Here is a 21,856-nt window from a genome sequence, read left to right as displayed (position 1 = left end):
TACGATGTAAAATGCTTGGTATTTTGCTAATGATATTACCCAAATATTCCATGTTGGTCATTAACAGAGTGACACTGAAGCCGTCGAAAACCCCGTTTTCATACGTAGTTGTTTAAAATGAAAGAAAGTGCATTACCATGGAAACACGAGCCCCGCGACATTTAAAGCTTAATTACTAGTAAAATTATCAATTATGAAGACTTCTATGGATAACAATGAAACCACAATACAATGAAAAGTGTTTTCCTTCTTCTTTCAATATAAAATACCTAATGAGGGTCATGTACTTCAAACTTGGAAAAAAGTTTACTTGGAGGGACAGAGATAAACAAAATTGAGATTGTAGCAGTTAAATATAAAATTACACGATATACAAAAAATTGCGGTGGTTTAACTAATTTGAATTTATCCTGGTAACAAATTAACCTACCTCCTTAACACTGCATGTGCTGTGAATCATTTTGCTCATCTTATATTATTTAACAAAACATGTTTTCAAAATCATTTCTTCTACCATGCAAAGAGTCCTAGGTTTTGTTCCTTGTAATGATAAAAACATGGTTGATAAACATTTAAAACGAGAAGAAAAATGCTGGGATTCAAAACCTGCATCATACAGGTCGAAAACAACCTTCAGATTACCCATGGAGACTTATGGGTCCAAGGAATAACAGATGTCGATGATAATAATAGCATACAGCATTTGTGACTTTGGCTCAGTTTTGTTATATTTTCTAGTCTTTCGGATCACGGAGTATGTATAGTAGAATTCTTCTAAGTCCGGTGCTATCAAACGTTAAGCTTGGACTGTTTGATTTTATTCTCCATTATCTTATCTATAAGATAATTATCATAACGATAATTATTTATAAAATTTTCTTTTGTAACAACACACCTGAAAGATGAAGGACCAAACCTATGACTTCATAAAATGAACACCATGGTATCACTAAAGCGTTCAATAGCTTGTCTACTTCTCCTCCTAAAATGGACATAGCTAATCAATAATTTAAGATCGCCTAAATCATGAAACAATTTTACAGCGTGGAAAGCAGAAATCACAGAACTTGGTGAAAGCAATTTGTATTAATGATGCCAAATATATCGCAAAAGGAAATGTCTTAGCAGGCAAAATGTCCCCACTCCCAAACCCATTACACTCTGCCCACCTTTTCCAACGACAACTTGTATTTCCCACTCTGGACTTTCGTAACAAGTCCGGGAGTAGGTCCATCTTGTCTGCCAAGACTTCAGGTAACTCATTCTTATCGTCTTTATACAGAGTAGGTCAACTTTTTCTTCGAAGACTTCAGGTAACTCGTCAATATCATCTTTACACGACTGCAAAAATAAATGTATAACGAAAAACTAATTCATATAGCATGAAAAATATGTCTATATTTATATGATCATAGTATTACTATGTAACATGCAAACATCAATATCTTGCATAAAATATTTATACATATCGCACATTTTCAAAGTAAGTCCATGTTATTCCACCATTGTATTTAATTTCTCCTGCAGTGCTGCTTTATTTCCGGCAATTCTGCCTTATTTTCATCCTTATACGTCTGCAGAAATAAACAAATGATGAAGAAAAAATAATATAGCATGAAAATTATTTCTATATCCAGGCGGTCGTTTGGCATATTTTTAGAAAGAACTGCATATTTACCTAGTTGATTTGTTACCTTTTAAATTAATATTAAGTGTTTATCATTATAATAATTAATGTCTAAAGAGCAATACCTCTTCCTTTTATTAAAGCTTTCTAAATTGGGCAGTCATGTTAAAAACGGTGGCAAACGTGACTAGATGGATCTGGAAAAACCAGACTGTGGCTTCTACTTGTAATTAATACCGGGTGATTTTGCGGGCAAAAATAAATATTTTGATAGCTTAACCTACCCTATGTCAAGCTTGTGCCTAATATCAGGGGCTATTTCAAAATGACAGTTTTACGAAATTTATATTACATGATCATGAAATATTGGTTGTAACTGCGTACTGAATAAAATAGAAAATGTCAATAAATTATCTCTCTTTATATGTTTTAAACAGAACAAGGAAGTGTAAGCTACATTACAATTCCTTAGAAAACAAGATATATTTTTGTTGACATTGACTTCATAAACTGTCTTCAAAAAACAGGAATAGAAAAAATCAAAGTGTTTCTTTTCGACCAATGGTAAGTTCGTTTTTTATGTATCAGCTTAATATTGTTAGAAAAAAATAAAAGTGTATGTAACTGAAGTACGGGCTAGAGAAAAATGAATGACATGGCGTTGATTTCAAATACTACCAATATTTATATATGTGCTGATGACTACACCTTAAATAAATCCGCCCATATTATTACGAATATTCAGTCTGAACTTCAGTATAGCCTCAATAATGTCCATAATTGGTGTAAAACAAATAACATGTCACTTCATCCTTCAAAACCAAAATGTATGTATTTAGCGCTAGAGTCAAAATTAAACGTACCAAAACCCTAATTAATTTAGATTGTTCAGTTATAGAAAACGTTGTGTCAGAAAGTTTTAGGTTTATACTTCGATGAAACTCTGTCTTGGCAATTCCATGTTAGTATCGTGACCAATAAATTAAACTCAAAAATTGCACTACATTTTTGTACTTAGAAGAATTGCATTTTTTTCTTAACAGGCGGGATGAATCTATTGTTTAACAATACATATATTATGTTGACCATGGAATATTGTGGTTAAACGTCAGTAATTCAAATCCTTCTTTGTTTCATATAAAAAAAAACGACAACTTCAGGCCGTCTTTACGTATCTTTAGAAAACATCACTTTTTCCTACACCTATTTTCCATGAAAGTTCTAACACAAATTAACGAAAAAATGAAAAGGAAACTGGGGGTTGAGTAGTTCCTAGTGAAGTGTCAGTCGGTTGTGGTCTGCTAACCTAAAATGGCGCATATTTGCTCTCGTCCGCGCAATAACCACCTACTTCCGGTTTCGATCTGCAAAACTTGCCATGTGGGATGTATGAACATGAAAACCGTCTCCTTTCATGCAGAATATATTCTAGTAGCGAAAAAAAGTGTAATTAAAGCACTCGTTCTACACGAATTTGCGCAAAAATGGGAAAATTAGGATCTTTATTATGGACTTCATTCGATACACCACGGAAGCATGTACATTTTCGACCGAATTACTGACCTTATTCCTTGTTGCAATGTCTGGGGATTTTGTCATAAATCGGACACTGATAAAATTACATCTTTGCAAAGACACGCTATGAAAATAATCACAAAATCAAAATCTGTCAAAACTTCTATCTTTTTAAACAGATGCAAATGTCATATTACATTACTAGTGTACAGCTGTAGTAAGAAAAAGAGATTGTCCTATATACATTTAGGATTTACTAATGATTTTGCTAATGATTTTGCTCATAATGATCGTTATATAATCTGCTTTCATCCGAAAACAATGATGTTTCTGTTGTTAAACATAAAAACGAACGTTTAGTTACAAAGCTGCACACATATGGAATTCACTTCCTTCTTACATAAAACTAAACTTAATAAAACATGTTTGCGTTCAAACGTGCTTTAAAGAATTTTCTCTTGCTACAATAGGATCTTTCTATTGTTAAACGAACTACCTGAAATAAACGTTTAGTTACAAAGCTGCACATTTATGAAATTCACTTCCTTCTTACACAAAACTTCATAACAATATGTCTGCGTTCAAGCGTGCTTTAAAGAACATGTATATTATTTCATGGAACAGACTTTCTTTTTTTGCACGTCTGATTTGTTGTGAATTAATCTTATAATAACTATCCAACTTATGTGGTTACAAATCATGGCAACTTCTCTGTTACATACATGCAGGTTTTGTAACACATGTATTTTTACAGTAAAATCTGGTGAGCATCAAATACCCGTATGCGGGGATTGTGACAACAAATTCTAGACTTCTTTTAAAACATAAGTACTACTGTTATATTTACATTTTTTGTATATTCTGCTTTTAAGACTTCTAAATTTTGAGACGTGTTTGACGAAGAAATATTTAAGTTATTCTGATATATGTAGTTTTGTATAAATGGTTAATTATATATGACTGTATGATTGTGTAAATGTATGAATGTATATAAATTTAATTGAAGGCCATACTGGAAATGTTTAGTATGCAACCTTCAGAAAATAAAATTCTTATCTTATCTTATCTTATCTTATCTTACGGTAGTTCATCAAAAGCATTGTAAACCACTTCCAATAAATTTTATTATTCATGTGATACTATTCATATACTGAAATTATTTCAAAAAGAAATAAAAATGGGAAGTATTTGAAAAATAATTGTTAGTAACAGTTGTACAAATTATAGTAGTATATACATGTACAAGGCATTAAACCAAACTACATTTTTCTTCTTCTTAACAGTTTCTATGGAAGTGTCTGGAAGAAGGGACAGAAAGGGAGATTTCACGTCATCCCTTTCCCGTAGTTCTGATGATGCAGACCAGATATACTGTCTACCGTGTAAACAAGATGGATCTTGGGTACCAGCCTACGGATACTGCAAGGACTGCGCAAAACATCTGTGTGAAACATGCTACAAGAGTCACAGGACACCAGCACCATGTAGGAACCATATCCTCCTAGGCAAGACAAAAATGCCAAATACCTTAAGTCCAGGTACTACTTATCTAGACTTAACAGAAACATGTGATCAACATCATGGTAAAGCCATAGAATATTTTTGCAAGGATCATGAATCCTTAGGCTGCAGTCAATGTATGACGATGAGCCACATAAATTGCAAACTAGACTACATTCCAGATGTTTCCAAGAACTACACAGCAAGCTCTCAGTACCAGTGTCTTCTAAAATCATTGCAAATTTTACATGCAAATTTGAAAGCAATCAAAATCTCAATACAGAAGAAGAAACGCATTCAAGAAAATCAGGATAGAATTAAGGAAGACATTAAAAAGTTTAGACAAGAAATCAAAGCTACACTAGATAAATGGGAAGCTCAGCTCTACAAAGATGTTGATAGAGTCTTTTCCAGAGAAGATCAGAGGACAGATTCCACACTATCTCAATGCCACGAAATGACAATAAACATTGAAACACAGCAAAGGAGCTTCAGGTCGCTCGAACAAGACCAGAAATACAACATGTTGTTCATACATGGCATGAAAAAAGAAGATTCAGGGTACACGAAAATCGAACAAAAATTGATAGAAGAAACCAAGTTAAGAGTTACATATTTCAACCAAACCAGGCAATCAAAAATCTACTGAAGACAGAGGATACACTAGGAACGTTATTCAACACTGAGGAGGAGTCCAAACCTAAACAATTACAAAGCCAGGCTGCAGACAATAAAACAGCATTAGCCATGCGCAGTCAGTTGCAGCCAAGACATCATGCAAGCGTGTCCGCTTCTGACATCTCTGTTACTCTATTAGATCAAATTAATGTTAAAACCGTCAGCGATGAGCGTGGTTGCAGCATAACAGGACTTGCAGTAACTGACACAGATCGACTTGCTGTCGCTGACTACTATAACCACACCATTACGATTATTGATGTGAAGCAGAAGACAATTGTTTCTGAGCTGAAAATGACATCAAGACCATGGGACGTAACATTGTTACCAGATGAAGAGCTTGCAGTTACACTTCCGCATGAAAATTCGATACAAATTTTGTCATTTTCTAATGGTTTATCAAAAGTCAGGCAACTGACAATGAATGACGCATGCTATAGATTAGCTTTTATTGAGGGAAGCATGATAGTTGGGATGAGAGGTGGAAAAGTAAAGATAGTAAAATCAGGGAACATTTTGAAAACCCTGGTCTTTGGTGAAGCAGATGATGTCAGATATATTACAGTATGTCCAAAGTTAAGATATATCTATGCTTCATCTGGTAGGAGTGTAACTCGTTTCAATATGTCCGGCGGAGCTGTAAGACGATTTATGCCTACATTTGAAAGCCTAAGGACGCAAGATGGACTAGCTGTATTGAAAGATGGTTCTATATTGGTATGTGACGTTAGTAACAGAAGCATTCACCTGATTTCAGAAAATATGAATTTCAGCAGGATGATAATGAAGGAAAAAGATGACCATATGAAACCGTTCTGTATGGCGCTTGATTATGAAAAGAAGAAACTGTATATAGGTAGCGGCACTCGATGCAACTACCTAAATGTGTATAGTCTAAAATAAGGTAGCTCTTCGTCATTCAAAGTTAAAGTAACTACAATAGACTGAGACTGTTTTTGTAATTGTAATATTCTAGAGATCTGTCCTATTGTATGTAGTATGGACATTGTCCATTGTTATTAGTTTTTTATCGACACCAAAACACTTATCCTACAACAATCAAGACATATACCAGTATATTACCAGGACTAGAACATCAGGTATTCATAAGGAAGAGCATTGTGCCATATACATTACATGTACCGAGAGCTACATTACATAGAACTTTTTTTTGCTATTTTGCTATGTTCACTTAACCGGGGCTGGAATAACTACCGCAAGCATTTACTACAGTTGTGTCACTAACTTAATTTTGTTCTCTGTCACACAAAGTTTTTGGGAGTTTATTTTTTTCTAAAACTAATCCATATACCTCTCTTTCGTATTATCACTGAATTTTTATATAGCATACTCTATGATACAATACTCTATGTGCGTTTATATCTGTCTATACAATTCTATTTTGATCAGGCTTTGCTTATCCGATTTATTAATTATTTTGTGATTCGAGATGATTTATTTCGACATACAAGATCAGGTTTCAGAAAAATACGATTAAAATTTTGTTAGCAAAAATATTAAACAAGAGACCCAAATCATTCAAGACCGTCCAAGACATGTCTATATTTCTATGCTTCTATACTCTCAATATTAGCTTCCCATCCATTTGAAAGAAATGTATAACAGAATTGTTGACAAAATCTAATCTACGAAGCTATGTATACTGATGTATAAATGAAGTAAATCCTATTTTCCTGTTTGTGATATTACTGTGGAAGGGAACCAGATTTGCTTCAAGTTTATATATCCATAGTGCATACATCAGCATACAATGTACATTGACAGTGTTGTTGCATTTTGCAGTCCTTTGGAATCATGAAGAAGATTGTGTTTTACTGTAATAGAATTCCATTTAAGATCGTGCTAGAAGGAATGTTTTGCACAATTAAGTATCTCTCATGAACAGCCTGCTGTTAGGTTGCTTGGATGATTCTATGCTTCTAAAGGCTCTTTTCACAGGTTATATTATTTAAACCCATTTTTCAGTCGGTGCTCCCGAAAATAGGGAAAGCTTGGAAATTATACACTTTACATTTTCACTTTCTCTGAAAAGATGTTTGAAATCTAAAAATTATTGGGTTTATATTTGTAGCTTGTAACATCTATTACATCATTATTCTGGCAGTTAGAATGATGAAATGAAACCATAAATGTGTCTTGTTTGAACAAGTCAGTAAATGTACTTCTTCAATAACAAGAGTGTCAAAAGTGTCTCAGAATACGCTCTTCACAGTCAATTACTTTTGATTTTTTAAAATACTGTACCCATTGCCATTTTTTCGATTTTGACTTATTCAAGGGCCATAACTCCTGCTGGTTATCAAACTTGATCACGGTAATATGCCTATAAACATTTTGACTGTAAGATTGTAGAACATTCGAAAAGAAGTGCTTAAGTTAGTAATCAGACACTCAATTCTCAGAATATTTTGTAATTCAGGGGCAATAACGTATGCCTGATTGGGACTACCCAGTTGTTGTCAGAGATATTATTCCCATTAACATTGTAACTAAGTCTGGAGATACTGGTCCGAAATAACTAGTTGTTAAACTTGGCCTAGATTTTAAAGTCATGCATCTTCTGTGTAAGTATGGTTGACAGCAAAGAAGAATTACTCGGGTTATCGAGTGGACACTGTCAATTTTGACCAATTCAAGGATCACAAGTCTGAAGATGCTGGTCCGACTTGCTGGTTATCGCACTCGGCCTATTTTTATAGTAATAGATCCTCTGTTTCAGTATAGTTGACAACAAAGATGAATTACTCGGGTTATCGAGTGGACACTGTCAATTTTGACCAATTCAAGGATCACAAGTCTGAAGATGCTGGTCCGACTTGCTGGTTATCGAACTTGGCCTATTTTTATAGTAATAGATCCCCTGTTTCAGTATAGTTGACATCAAAGATGAATTATGGGTTATCGAGTGGACACTGTCAGTTTTGACCAATTCAAACCTTTAAATCTAGAGATACTGCTCCAAACTTGCCCGTTATGGAACTTTGCCAAAATTGTATGGATATACACAATTTTCATTTAATCGTGATATAGAATATTCTACTTATTGAGCCGACACATATTGTTTCTGCCCACCATACTGCCCACCCATCCGTAAAGGGTGAAAACATAATATGTCCCTTTTCAGACGTGCTTATAAACAATCTATCACACTTCAGCATTTTAACTGAATTCCGTCAGTTTTTATCAGGAAGGAATACATTCGTTACTTGAACTCCACAAGTGCATTACATTACACCCCTGCTCAAGTTATTATGTTAGACTGTTTTTGTCTAAGATCAAAGACAGTTTTTGTGAAACTGAAACTAGAACTGATTAATTTGATTAAACGCCTATTTTTATACAATAAAATATTCAATGGCGTTGTACCTTTGATCTAACAAGCTTTACACAAAAATAAAATCTAACATCTACTGTTATCGCATTTGAAACAATTATCAAAAAAATCAAAACAATGCTATAAAGTATCTAAAAAACAGTCTTAAGATTTTGTTTGAATGTATCAAGTGATTCGCTTTAGGGTAATGCTATTGGCAGTTCATTCCACAGTTTAGGACCAATAGTACAGAAATCTCTATCAATGACTGTTTAGCACTTGTATGGAACAGCATAACGATATTTAGAATTTTCTAATGATCTCAAGCTTTGTCTACTAGGAACATACTCTGTAAGCAGTTCTGTTAAATACATAGGTGCTCTGCCAATGTGACAGCTATACATGAATAAAAGGCCACCAATGTACATGTAAGTCATACAATGCTTGTTTGGAACTGTCACATTTCCTCCAGTTAAGGACAGGTTTTGTGCACATGTTTTGAAAACATTGAATCTTACACACATCACCGTTAGCTACACTACACAATATGACATTGCAGTAATCCGGATGTGAAATAACTAGAGACAAAACTAAAATTTCAGTGGCTGCTGTGGTCAAATATTGTCGTACAGTCCTGTTGAATTACCTACTTAATTCGTAGGTAATGCAACATGACTGTACGACATTTGCGATTTATATAATTTTCAGTTCAAGGTTTCAACAAGAAATGCACCAAGATATCGTATTGTGTTTTAACGTTTGATATCATCACCATCAATGTTAATCGAATTTATAAAACATTTGTTCAATTGAGGTACTAGTATGCTACCAACCATATTACATTCAGTTTTTGAAGTATTCATTTTCAGTTTGTTTCTGTTCATCCAGTCAATGATTGTAACTGCGCTACTTTCGAGGTCTCCGACCGCTTGTGATTCTACGGAAACAGATGCAGGACGAAACCTTTTATTTGCTATATGATCATCAGCAAAACCGTAGACTGATATGGATTTGGGATTGACATAAAAAGAGAGTTCCAGCATAAGTGAGATACAGCCACGGATCAACTGCCTTGGGACACACTGCATTCAAGCTGGCTGTCTGATGAATATGCATTGTTGATATTAACCTTTCAAGTACGAGGCTTAAATAGGAGTCTTCCTAATAAAGAGACGTTTCATAGACACCATAATTTGCTTTTAGAACGTCTAGCAGAATGCCGTGGTCTACAGTGTCAAATGCCGCACTTAAGTCGATTGCAATAAGGGCCGTGACCTCCTCTTAGAAGATCATTAACCGAAGCAGCGCAATTTAACAGAAGTGATAGTTTCCATATTCAAACTGGTTCTTAAGCAAAAGACAGTTTTGAGTTTCATGTTTGTTTTATCAAACAGCATTCTCAAGTTTTGATAGAAATGTTAAGTTTCTCACAGGACGATAGTTGGAAAGCTCTAGTTCAAGACCTGCTTTTTAGCAAAGGTATAAAAACACCTTGTTGTAATGAGAGATTCGCCAATTTAGTGGTACTAGGAAGAAGTTCATGTACGTGTTTTTCGGCGAACGCCGTCTAAATTCGTTTTCGTTACCTATGCCACGTGAGTTCAGTTTGCAAATCAAACTACTTGATAACGCATTATAGATAATTTATCAAAATGGAAGATTTATGCAACACTCTGCCTGATTGGATGAGAGTGTCAATTTCTTTCACTCTGTTGATTGTGCTACGCTGAGTGAAATGTAGACAAAGCGTTTATCCTAAACGACGCTGTTCACAGTTTTAAAGCTAACTTTGGCTCAGTATATTTAGCAAGAATATTGATATATCTCAAAATGATAAGTAAGTTTAATATATATGATAAAAACCTGTTCAAATACCAACATATATCAAATTAAAGAAAGAGCTGAATACGGTCTGCGTATCACATGAATAAGGGTGTGATAAGAGTCTTTTATGTAGAGAAGTGCTTTTTAAAAGATTTTCCTTGTTACAATTGTCGTCTGTATATGAAAAGGTTTCTTGCTTTTGTGACTTATTCAGATTGCATATTAAAATGAGTACTTGTTTGCTTTGATATATTTGTTATAAATTATTTAACTGATTTATTATATATGAATATTTTTCTTTAGTATGGTATGTAAATATTGAACTCAGTTGAAATCTGTTTTATTATATATATGCTATATAATGACTGAATCTCATTACACTGAAATGAAGGTACGCTGCATACAGTTTATCTATGTGATATGACTACGGTCAAACTTACAGAAATATTGAAATAATTACGATTGTATGTTTTGCTTGACCTTCACTTTTTTATAGGTGTGACGTCATTGTCCAAAGATTCATGAATAGCGAATATGCATTTGTTAAAGCGGGATCAGTTGGCCTATTTTAGAAATAAATAAAAATAATAAATAAAAAAATCCTTGTATTGATTTTTTCTCATGTATTCTAATCCAAGTTGATTTGTAGCATCTTTATTAGGCCCGCAGCCAACTTTGTTCAGCTGGGACATTTGACCCCTTTTAGGGGCTGCTAGAGCTAAAACTAGAAATGCCTTTATACAGCGTCTCATGAACAGCTTGGTGGATCTTTGTCATACTTGGTCTGGAGCATCATTATAAGGTCCTCTTCCAAATTTATTTATATAGGAACTTGGGCCCTATTAGGGACCACTATAGCTAAAAGTATATATGCCTTTCTTCGCATTAACCACTAAAATGTAATGGATTTTTATCAAACTCGATGTGTAACAATATCGTAAGGTCTCCTGCTATTTTGTTACAAATTGGGATAGGGACCAGTTTAGCTAAAATATAAACACGTTTAATGACGTCTTCTCATGAACCGCTTCATGAATCTTCATCAAACTACTGCTGTAATTATTCGTCTAAGGATAAACGAAACAAAATTGCAACCCTACGAAACCTTTGCGAAAAATTAAAAGAGAACCATTTAAATTGTTAAAGTGCGGTGTTTAGTTTTGCAATTTGAAAAAAATGTTAGATGAAAGATGAATGTTACATGAAAAATTCATAAACTTCTTTCCTTATTACAATTCGCCGACCATCATTTTTAAAGATATTTCTTGTTTGTATTGTTAGGTCAATGTTACAGCGGTCAAGTCACTTAAATGACTCAAGGAGTCTGAAATGCGTGCTAGTTTTTTTCTGGTATTGACCGGAAACCATTTGCAGTTCGTGAGGTCCCTATAAGCAAAGCAATATACTCACTCATCTTCCCAGGAAGCATAAATATCAATCAAGTTAAAACATCCTTTATTATTATATTGTAATAATGTCACTAAAAGTCTAAACTTTCGAAAACATTATACTATGATGTCTTAATTTAAATAAAAGAAGTCTGCTTCATCAGAAGAACCAACTGACAAGTATTTGAGATAAGAGGGGTCTATGCTTTAGGCCGAGTTTATACTTCTTTGCACTTTCACTTTATTTCGGTTCTTAATAAATAAATATAATTCAAATTATGAAAAGTTGCTCCACATCATCACTGCCTTTGTATGTATTAAAAGCACGTTTGAATGTTATTATCACGAAAATGTAGCTATATAACTCTGGTATATTTTAATGCTTTCGAAGAACCTTCTTCTATTCACGACAATTCTGAGTAAAAAAGGGCACAATTCATTCAGTATTGTGCCATAGTTATGGACCTGGTGTCATATGATGTGGATGATGATGTGAACATCTATTTTAAGTTTAAATCAAACATCAAAAAAAAAAAGAGAGAGGATATCGGTGTCTATACATGTATTTATATCTGCGACCTCAGTAAGCTCAAAATGTATTTTAGTAACCATAAACTTTTTAAATAAGCATTTTAAGGTATCCTATCCACAAATAGATAACATTTCGATGCCCCGTGAATCCATATTGTCTTTGTTTCTGGGGGTTTTTTTTGTATCATTTGAAAGCTTTTTGTCTGCTAAACGAAGAATACGACCATAATATAATAAAATGCATGAATGACTACAATCATGTTTTGGACTGTTAAATGATAAATCTTAGCACTGTTGAAGTATCATTGAAAACTATAAAGTAAAAAAAAATAAAAATTCTATACATATTTTGTCATGTCATTAATAATTCTCTTTTACAAAATTCACCACTAATAGCTAATAAAATTTACTGAACTTCCATAAACATTGTTCATCTATTGCGCTGGAAACTAGCTTTCATCTTTACAACAAAGAGCTGACCTAAACAATTATATATTGAATTAGTGTCTATGAGAAGAAGAACTTTCATGGAATTATCGAATACATAGGGATGATTAGAATTGTAATACAAAACATTCCAAGCTTATAGATTATCACTAATACAGTCCAACAAAATATTAGCAATCGTGTGCACATTACCATTACAAAATCCATTAAGTATACCGGCATTAACAACAGTACATTTTCGGATGGTAGGGACATTGTATTGTATGGCAATACTCCATTCACTTGTTTATAACTATGTCAAAGGTCACTGTCACAGGAATCACTCAATACGTAAAGAGTATTTTGTAACAGAGTTTTCACACTCCGTCGGATGAATAGATTTACAAGGTAAGGACGCGGACGTGGATGGCTGCGCAAGGGTGAGTAGGATAGCTCTCCATATAGTTTGTATAGTCGAGCTAAAATTGTTATCATGTTAAGTATTAATTTCTACACTGAACGCTCACACTGACCCATCGGCACCATGTACGGAATTAAGTCACGGTATCTTAGTAATCAAGAGTTTTTTGTACTAAGCCATTCAACCTGTGGGCTGACTGATATAAATACCATAATCGAGATTCTTTGAACAGGATATCTGTTTTTTATTCGTTAAAGCACGAACAATTTGCTTTCTTAGCAACACATATAAGACAATAAATAAACGCATACCAGACTGTATTTTTGAATAATAACAAACAGTTTCAGCCTTCTTACATATCGCGTCATGTTAGAATAAAAAATAAATGAAAATAACGTGGATAGTTTCAAGTGTTGTAGATGTGTTTCCGTGAATATCTGTGATGCGATAGTATGTTCGTGCCCGGTGTTGGACTGCAGGGAATCCAAGTATCGTCTATACAAACATAGAAGTAAGATAATAGATCAGCATATGGTTGTTTTCTCTTTTGATATGTTTAGAACTAAATTCAGTTCATTTGTTACCAAGCAGATTCTCTTTTGATATGTTTAGAACTAAGTTCAGTTCATTTGTTACCAAGCATGATTGTGTGTCACTTTGCATCATATTGATTACTGCCTTTGTATAAACATACATCTACATGAATACCGCATTCCCAACTATCCTAATATATGACAAATAGGTGCGAATATGTCACACATTTGTGCAAAAATTATGTTCTGTACCTATACCCCCTCAAGGCAGAAACGTTGTTCATACGGAAATTTCACACATTCCAAACCACTGGCGCCAGACCAGAAAGAAAATGCCTCTGTACATGTTATACCCTGCCCCTAGGTATTCTATAAGAACCATGGTCATGAAGGGAAAAATATACTAACCCGTTTCAATCGCGCATTTCATACCTAAAACATGCAGTTCCGTAAATGTGTACTATGGGTATCAAACAAGTGGTTATTTATCTTCCATTGTGTACCGGTCACATTTCTTCAATACATCTTATCTTCGAAAAACAACGCGTATTTTATAGTTATTTCAATGTAACACAAAAAACTTGCTTGAACTTCCCTGGTGAAGTTCCGTTCTAGATTACAAAACCATTCTGATTGGCTAATGTGAAAATGTATGTCAATCGTCATTTTACTAGACGTGTTCGCTACACGTGTTCGCTAAAATGTGAAAATGCAGCATAAATGTGCAAACTGAATAAAATAAACAGAACAGATTCAGACCAATGTACGAGTTCAAATTAAAGGTCATATACAAGATGAATTTCATTCATCATTTCGAGTTTTATTGTAAAAATGTGATTTTTTTAATTCTGTTTTTGTTTGTTTACATTTCGCCAAACATGTGCACACTGCCGTGACCTCTAGACCGGATGTTCATAAGGGAAGGTCAAGCAAGATTTTTCTGTAACGTTGACGAAAGCATAAAATATGTTGATAATCTCAGCAATATGGAATATTGAGACAATGTGACTGGTGCACGATGGAAGATAAACTATCGCTTGTTCAATATACTAGGTACCCATTCACCGAACTGTGCGTTTATGTTGAGAAATTTACGATTGAAACAGATTAGTATATTTTCCCGTTCATGACCATGGTTCTTATAGAATACCTAGGGGTAAGGTATAACATGTGCAGAGGCATTTTCTTTCTGTTCTGATGCCAGTGTTCCAAACAACACATTATGCCATTTACACAGATCGGGGGCATATTGTTTTGCTATGCTTGACAGACCCTCATATTTCACAGGATGACAGAACATATTGAGTAGATGGTCAATGCAGAATTTGGGTCATTGGATCAAATGTCAAGGTCACAGAAGGTAAAATGTCATATTTTTCTGCACTCTACATCTTATTCATTTGACATTGATAATTCTGTCCACCACATTTCGTGTCCGGTCAATTATGTCATGATTCACAGATTGTTTTGCAAATAACTTGGCACATGTTTTGACCACATCATGACAATGTGTAGCGAGCAAGACCCAGGTCCATAGTATAAAGGTCAAGAGCACAGTGCACTTTGAACTTTGTTGATTTTCACTATATAAGAATAGTGATAGTGTTGTTGGTGTATTTGGCATTACTTTGCAGTGCATAGTGGGATTATAGAATGACTTGGAAAAGAAAGTTTACAATAAGACCTGCCGTCCACTTACAGCCCAATGCTTTGCGGAAGAGTTGCCGATAAATTTTGCTGGTTTCGGGAACCTTTCGGTATCATTAATCAATAAAATGGGCGGAGCCTTGACATCGGAAAGGTTGCGGTAACATTGAAGAACATGCTGAAGAGTTGCCGAATCGATCCGATAGAATGCTAAAATGTTGCCGGTTTATAAATAATGCTGAACTAATATCTTGTGGTGATAATTCAGTGATAGAGCGCACGACTTGGAATCTAAGAGTCTCGGGTTCGAGGATCACCAGGGGTTTAGTGCACTAGTCTTTCCCAGGAAAAAAAGCCCCAGTGTATCTGTGCTAAACATCCGGTACGTTAAGGAACCAAGGGAATCTATTGAAGAAGAGTTAGGGCCTCGTGCCCGGATTCCCTTGTATATTCACTCTGTCTTAAACTGCTCTCCATTGAGCAAAACCTGTGAGGTAAGTCACCTACACATACCTCGAAAAGATCGCTCGGTATCACTAAAAAGATAACGAAACCTTGCAGAAGGCTTTCCGAAAATGCCGAGTAAACGGCGACGGGTTCCCGAACATCTCAAATGGCTGCCGATGGTTTGCAGTTTGAAGATCCCGAAGCCGTCTCGAATAAAGCATTCGGCGTCCAAACTTTTAAACTTTAGATGCTCAAAATGTTTCGATACTGACTTGGCCCCAAAGTGCAAGAAGGGTTTCCAGAAGGACACGGAAGGGTTCCAGAACATCGCAAAGACATGCCGAAACATCCCGAGTTTGCGAATTCTGCCTTCGGGGAGCTTCAGGCGGTGGAGCTAGTGGACGACAGGATTAACATAAAAACATGTCACTGTAAGGTCCGTAGGCAACGGAAAAGGCCAGAGTGCACTTTTGAACTTTGTTGATTTTCACTATGTAAGTATGGTGTATCGACGGTACAGATGGTCTTGCGTTCAAATCTCGGCACTGGCATTCTATTCTTCATGATTATTTTGTTACTTGCTTTTCTTTTCTGAAAATAAAAATAAAATAAAAAATATTGCTGGTCAGTTGGTCAATAGCTTAAGTTTGCATTGTTTTTTGATAATATAACACGTTCTCTTCAAAATCTAGCCAGTGTTCAGTATCGGCCAACTTCAGTGTTTTCGTTGCTTTGCAGAATAACTCCAGCAAAATAGCAGAATAGGAGAACAACTTGCAAAATTGTTCACTTTTAACCCTGACCACACCCCACCCCCTCTCCCCTAGATAAGCCCTAGAAATTTGTCGTTCTGCTGTTCTGCTGGAGTTTCCTGCTATTCTGCTAACTTTGACACGCATCATCCCCAAAATACACCCCATCCTCGATCCCAAAAGAAAAGTGTTTTCCGAGATGTCCATCTCTGACCTTAATTTGTCCCTCCCCAACCCCCCACGAAAAAAAAACCCTGCCCCGCAAGTGATGCTCGAACCCACGACCCCTGGGTTGAGCGGCCGACACCTTAACCACTAGACCACCGCTCCCCTTACATCCGAATTGGTCGCATGTGTGAAAAATTTATACGAATGCCTCACACATGTAGGACATTTTTTGTGAAAATTTCGTTAGTACTAAGAAGTGGTTAAAAAACGGGGCTCCAAAAGTTCACAAATCCTACTAGTGACACATTCGTACGTATTTGTCACGTAATGTGTAAGGAATTCAAACGAAATTTCCACACGTGTGACGAACTCGTTTGTGTGAAAATTATGGTTCAACAAACGTCACTGCCGAGCACACCAGTTCAATTAATTTGTATAGAAACTGTTCTTTGAAATCAATCTTGATGGCAAGAGCATCTATTTTTGTTTTCCGTTTCACGTAAAGTCTTTCATCTTAAACATTGTACGAAAGTTTTCAGTCATTTAGCACTAATAGGAAAAACAAAGAAAATTAGAACGTTAACAAAATAAATGTTTTGAGAATAGCTTGCAGCCCTGTAAATAAAACAATGCCTATAGATAGGAACAAAAACTTGGACAAAGCAGAAAAAATCGCCATATTACTTTAATTGTGTCTGTTTGACTCTTTGTCAAACAAAAACAAAACAAAAAATAACTAGACGATGAACTATATACGTAGACATACTGTGATAACATACTAGTATATCATCGGCGAATCTTGACCCCTTGAGTTTTGTGACATTTCATTTTTCATGCAGAAAGTCAAAAGTTTTCATTTTGTGAATGCGTGCGCGTGTCATTTGTTTAACTCTATCAATGTTTTAACTTTTGTGATATATAGTTTGCTACTTTATTTTATATCGAATAAAAAATCTATTGCGCAAACTGAAAATTGATGTAATACGAATGAATATGTTCGAATAAGATATGTGTTATAGTTGTCTTCCTATAAAATGCGATTAAAACTTTAGATACGGGTATAACACGTTCATTCAAATACGTGCAGTTGCACTTGAATTAATATAACTCAGATGCTTATTAGTAAACCAGTCATAGTCAATGAACTTAATTAGACAGTTTTATTCATGTACATCATTTCGCTTTTGTGTTTCAAATGGCGGCCATTGTGTTTAGAAAAAAATATTGTAATATATGGCAGCCATCCTGTTATAAATAATGTTGCCTACAATCTCTACTTTGAATGCAGTCTTTCACTTTATTTGTACATGTATATGTTTAAATAGAAATAATATCAACATTAAAATGATTCTATTCGTCGCATGCTATTTTGAAACGGCCGACATTTTCATAGATATTGGTCTCTTTAATGATATTTGCTTCTTTTTGATTTCTGCCTTGTTCCATTGTGATTTCTGCTTTGTTCCCTTGTGATTTCTGCTTTGTTCTGCTTTGTTCCCTTGCTTGTGATTTCTGCTATGTTCCCTTGTGATTTCTGCTTTGTTCCCTTGTGGTTTCAAAGCAGTTTCTGCTTTGTTCCGTTGTGATTTCTGCTTTGTTTCCTTGTGATTTCTGCTTTGTTTCCTTGTGCTTTGTTCCCTTGTGATTTCAAAGCAGTTTCGACTTTGTTCCCTTGTGATTTCTGCTTTGTTCCCTTGTGATTTCTGCTTTGTTCCCTTGTGCTTTGTTCCCTTGTGATTTCTACTTTGTTCCCTTGTGATTTCAAAGCAGTTTCTGCTTTGTTCCCTTGTGATTTCTGCTTTGTTCCCTTGTGATTTCTGCTTTGTTCCTTTGTGATTTTTGCATTATTCATAGTGATTTCTGCATAGTTGCATTAGTTTATGTCACTTCTAATGTATTAATGTACTGTGGTGGATGCATGTGTGTATTTGGTGTCTTATTTTTGATAGCAATGTTGTAAAAGGTGCTATTCATAATTTTAACTTGTCCAAAACTTTGCGGAATGATACTAATTTCACTTGGGTAATGATTACATTTTACTCGGACTTTATCATAGACTCCCTGTGTAAAATCAAAAACTTTTAACTAAAATAAAGGTATTAAATCTATATAATATTTCAATGAAACTTCATAGTTTTGTTGTTTGTAGCATCATCTGGGGCATGTACAGTGACAAATCTTAATTTGATTTCTTAAATAATGTGGTATTTATTTCTAAAATCACTGTATGTTCAGTGTAAATATACTTAATTATACCCAAGTGGAAACTGGCAGGTGCTCGAAAATGCAGCTCTCTGATTGGTCAGTTAGAACCCTTAATGTACTGTGATGTCATGATAAAGTTATGAATATTATAATTTCCTTCATAATCAAGTTATGATATAAATATAAATTAAAATTACCAGTACACGCATGAATATCTTTTAAAATATATATACTGGATTTAATAATTTCTTTTATAAAGTTAATTTAACATTGATATTTGAACACGAGGAGTAACTGTATATTGAATAAAACAGAAATTATCAATAAATTATCTCTCTTTATATATCAAATAGAACAAGGTAGTTTAACCTACATTAAAATTCCTAGAAGAAAGGACATATTTTTGCTGACATTGACTTGATAAATTATTTATTTGAACAGAAATAATCAAAATCAAAGTGTTTCTTTGGACCGATGGTAAGTTTGTTTTTATATTTTATTGTGAGAAAATAATAAAGAGTGCATTTAGTTGAGGTACGGGCTTGATTCTTTTAAATTCAGATAATCTTATTACATCTATGTACTCATTTGATATTTCAAATATACTTTGGCGTATAACGTGTTTACATTCAGAATATGTAACTATATGCCTGATAATAAAAATAAGGCGTAAAAAATGTTTGTTTCCGATATCCCGACCTACTCTAAATTTTTAGCCCGACCCTAAATGTTTTTATTGCCTTGGAGAAAAATGTTTTCAACTTTTTTGATAAAAAGTTGCAAAACTGCACTTTTCCTGCCTTAAACATGGTCAGGGATGTTAGAAATCAACTTACTGATGCTCTAAAGGTATAACCCCTTTATTTGTATTCATTTTTTGACACAAAATAATTTCCAAAAAGTCCCATTTAATAAAAAAAAATCCAAAAAAAAATATTTTCCGACCTACCTACCCTAATTTTTTTTAGCATGTTACCGGAAACAAAGAATTTTTTTAGGCCTAAGAAGTGGTATTGTTTCAAAAAGAAAAAATGGGAATATTATGAAAATAATTGTAATAACAGCTTTACAAATTACGGTAGAAAATACATGTACAAGTGATAAAGCAAACTACATTTTTCTTCTTCACAGCTTGTATGGAAGTGTCCGGAAGAAGAGACGGAAAGGGAGATTTCTCGTCATCCTTTTCCCATAGTTCTGATGATGCCGATCAGCTATATTGTCTACCGTGTAAACATGATGAAACTCGGGTACCAGCCTACGGATACTGCAAGGACTGTGCAGAACACCTGTGTGAGACATGCTACAAAAATCACAGGAAACCAGCACCATGTAGGAACCATATCCTCCTAGACAAGACAAAAATGCCAAAAACCCTGAGTCCGGGTACTACTTCTCTAGACTTAACAGAAACATGTGATCAACATCACGGTAAAGCCATAAAATATTTTTGCAAGGATCATGAATCCCTAGGCTGCAGCCCATGTATGACGATGAACCACAGAAGTTGCAAGATAGACTACATTCCAGATGTTTCCAAGAACTACATAGCAAGTTCACAGTACCAGAGTCTTCTAAAATCATTGGAGACTTTACATGACAATTTGAAGGCAATCGCTAAGTCTATAACAGAGAAAAAGAAACTCATTCAAGAAAATCAGGATAGAATTAAGGCAGACATTCAAAAGTTTCGACAAAAAATCAACGCTACACTAGACAAATAAGAAGTTCAGCTCTACAAAGATGTTGATTGTCTCTTTTCCAGAGAAGATCAGAGGACAGATTCAACACTAACTCAATGCCACGAAAGGTTGAAACACAGCAAAAGAGCTTCAGGTCGTTCGAACAAGGCCAGAAATGCAACATGGTGTTCATACATGGCAAGAAAAAAGAAGATTCGATAAAAGGGGACACGAAAATCGAAGAAAAATTGAAAGAAGAAACCAAAGTTAAAAGTTATATATTTCAACCAAACCAGACAATCAAAAATCTACTGAAGACAGAGACTACATTAGGAACGTTATTTAACACTGAGGAAGAGTCCAAACCTAAGCAATTACAAGTCCAAGCTGAAGAAAATAAAACAGAATTATCCACGCATGGTCAGTTGCGGCCAAGACATCATGTGGGTGTGTCCGCTTCTGACATCTCTGTTACTCTATTAGGTCAAATTAATGCTAAGAATACCAGCGATAAATATTTTTGCAGAATAACAGGACTTGCGGTAGTTGATATATATAGACTTGCTGTTGCTGACTTCATGAACTGCACCATAAAGATTATGGATGTGTCCAAGCAGAAGACAATTATTTCTGAGCTGAAAATGCCTTCAAAACCATGGGACGTGACACTGATACCAGATGACCAGCTTGCAGTTACACTTCAGCATGAAAGCTTGATACAAATTTTGTCATTTTCTAAAGGCTTATCTGAAGTCAGGCAACTGAAAATTAATGAGGCATGCTATGGATTAGCTTTTTTTGAAGGAAGTCTGATAGTTGGGATGAAATATGGAAAAGCGAAGATGATAAATCTAGCAGGGGAAGTTCTGAAAACCTTGGTCTGTGGTGAAGCAGATGATGTCAGATATATTACACATGTCCAAAGTTAAGATATATCTATGCTTCATCTGGTAAGAATGTAACTCGTTTCAATATGTCTGGAGAAGCTGTAGGACGGTATACACATAAAAGCCTGAACCAGCCACGTGGACTATCTGTATTGGAAGATGGTTCTATGTTGGTATGTGACTATGGTAACAGCAGCATTCACCTGGTTTCAGAAAATATGAAAAGCAACAGGATGATACTGCAGGAGACAGATATAAGTATGAAACCGTACTGTATGGCGCTTGATAGTG

At 34.8% G+C, this 21,856-nt stretch overlaps 3 protein-coding genes across 3 annotated transcripts; all 3 read left to right on the top strand.

Moving 5' to 3' along the window:
- The first annotated feature begins 2,005 nt into the window (after positions 1–2,005).
- LOC123534453 (transcription intermediary factor 1-beta-like) lies at positions 2,006–7,019 on the top strand. The gene is made up of 2 exons (XM_045316712.2): positions 2,006–2,191; positions 4,426–7,019. The coding sequence occupies exon 2, from the start codon at positions 4,431–4,433 to the stop codon at positions 5,289–5,291; it is 861 nt and encodes a 286-aa protein (XP_045172647.2). The 5' UTR covers positions 2,006–2,191; positions 4,426–4,430; the 3' UTR covers positions 5,292–7,019.
- LOC128546164 (uncharacterized) lies at positions 5,390–6,223 on the top strand. Its single transcript, XM_053520566.1, has one exon. It carries the CDS (start codon positions 5,390–5,392, stop codon positions 6,221–6,223), a length of 834 nt encoding a protein of 277 aa, XP_053376541.1.
- A 12,335-nt stretch (positions 7,020–19,354) lies between the features above and the next one.
- Positions 19,355–20,799, top strand: LOC128547128 (transcription intermediary factor 1-beta-like). Its single transcript, XM_053518859.1, has 2 exons — positions 19,355–19,473; positions 20,128–20,799. The coding sequence occupies exon 2, from the start codon at positions 20,133–20,135 to the stop codon at positions 20,718–20,720; it is 588 nt and encodes a 195-aa protein (XP_053374834.1). The 5' UTR covers positions 19,355–19,473; positions 20,128–20,132; the 3' UTR covers positions 20,721–20,799.
- Positions 20,800–21,856: the final 1,057 nt, after the last annotated feature.

This window comes from Mercenaria mercenaria, chromosome 12 (genome assembly GCF_021730395.1).
Source record: "Mercenaria mercenaria strain notata chromosome 12, MADL_Memer_1, whole genome shotgun sequence".
Taxonomy (NCBI): Eukaryota; Metazoa; Mollusca; class Bivalvia; order Venerida; family Veneridae; genus Mercenaria; species Mercenaria mercenaria.
Note: the sequence above shows the minus strand (reverse complement) of the source record. Positions and strands in the feature narration are given on the sequence as shown.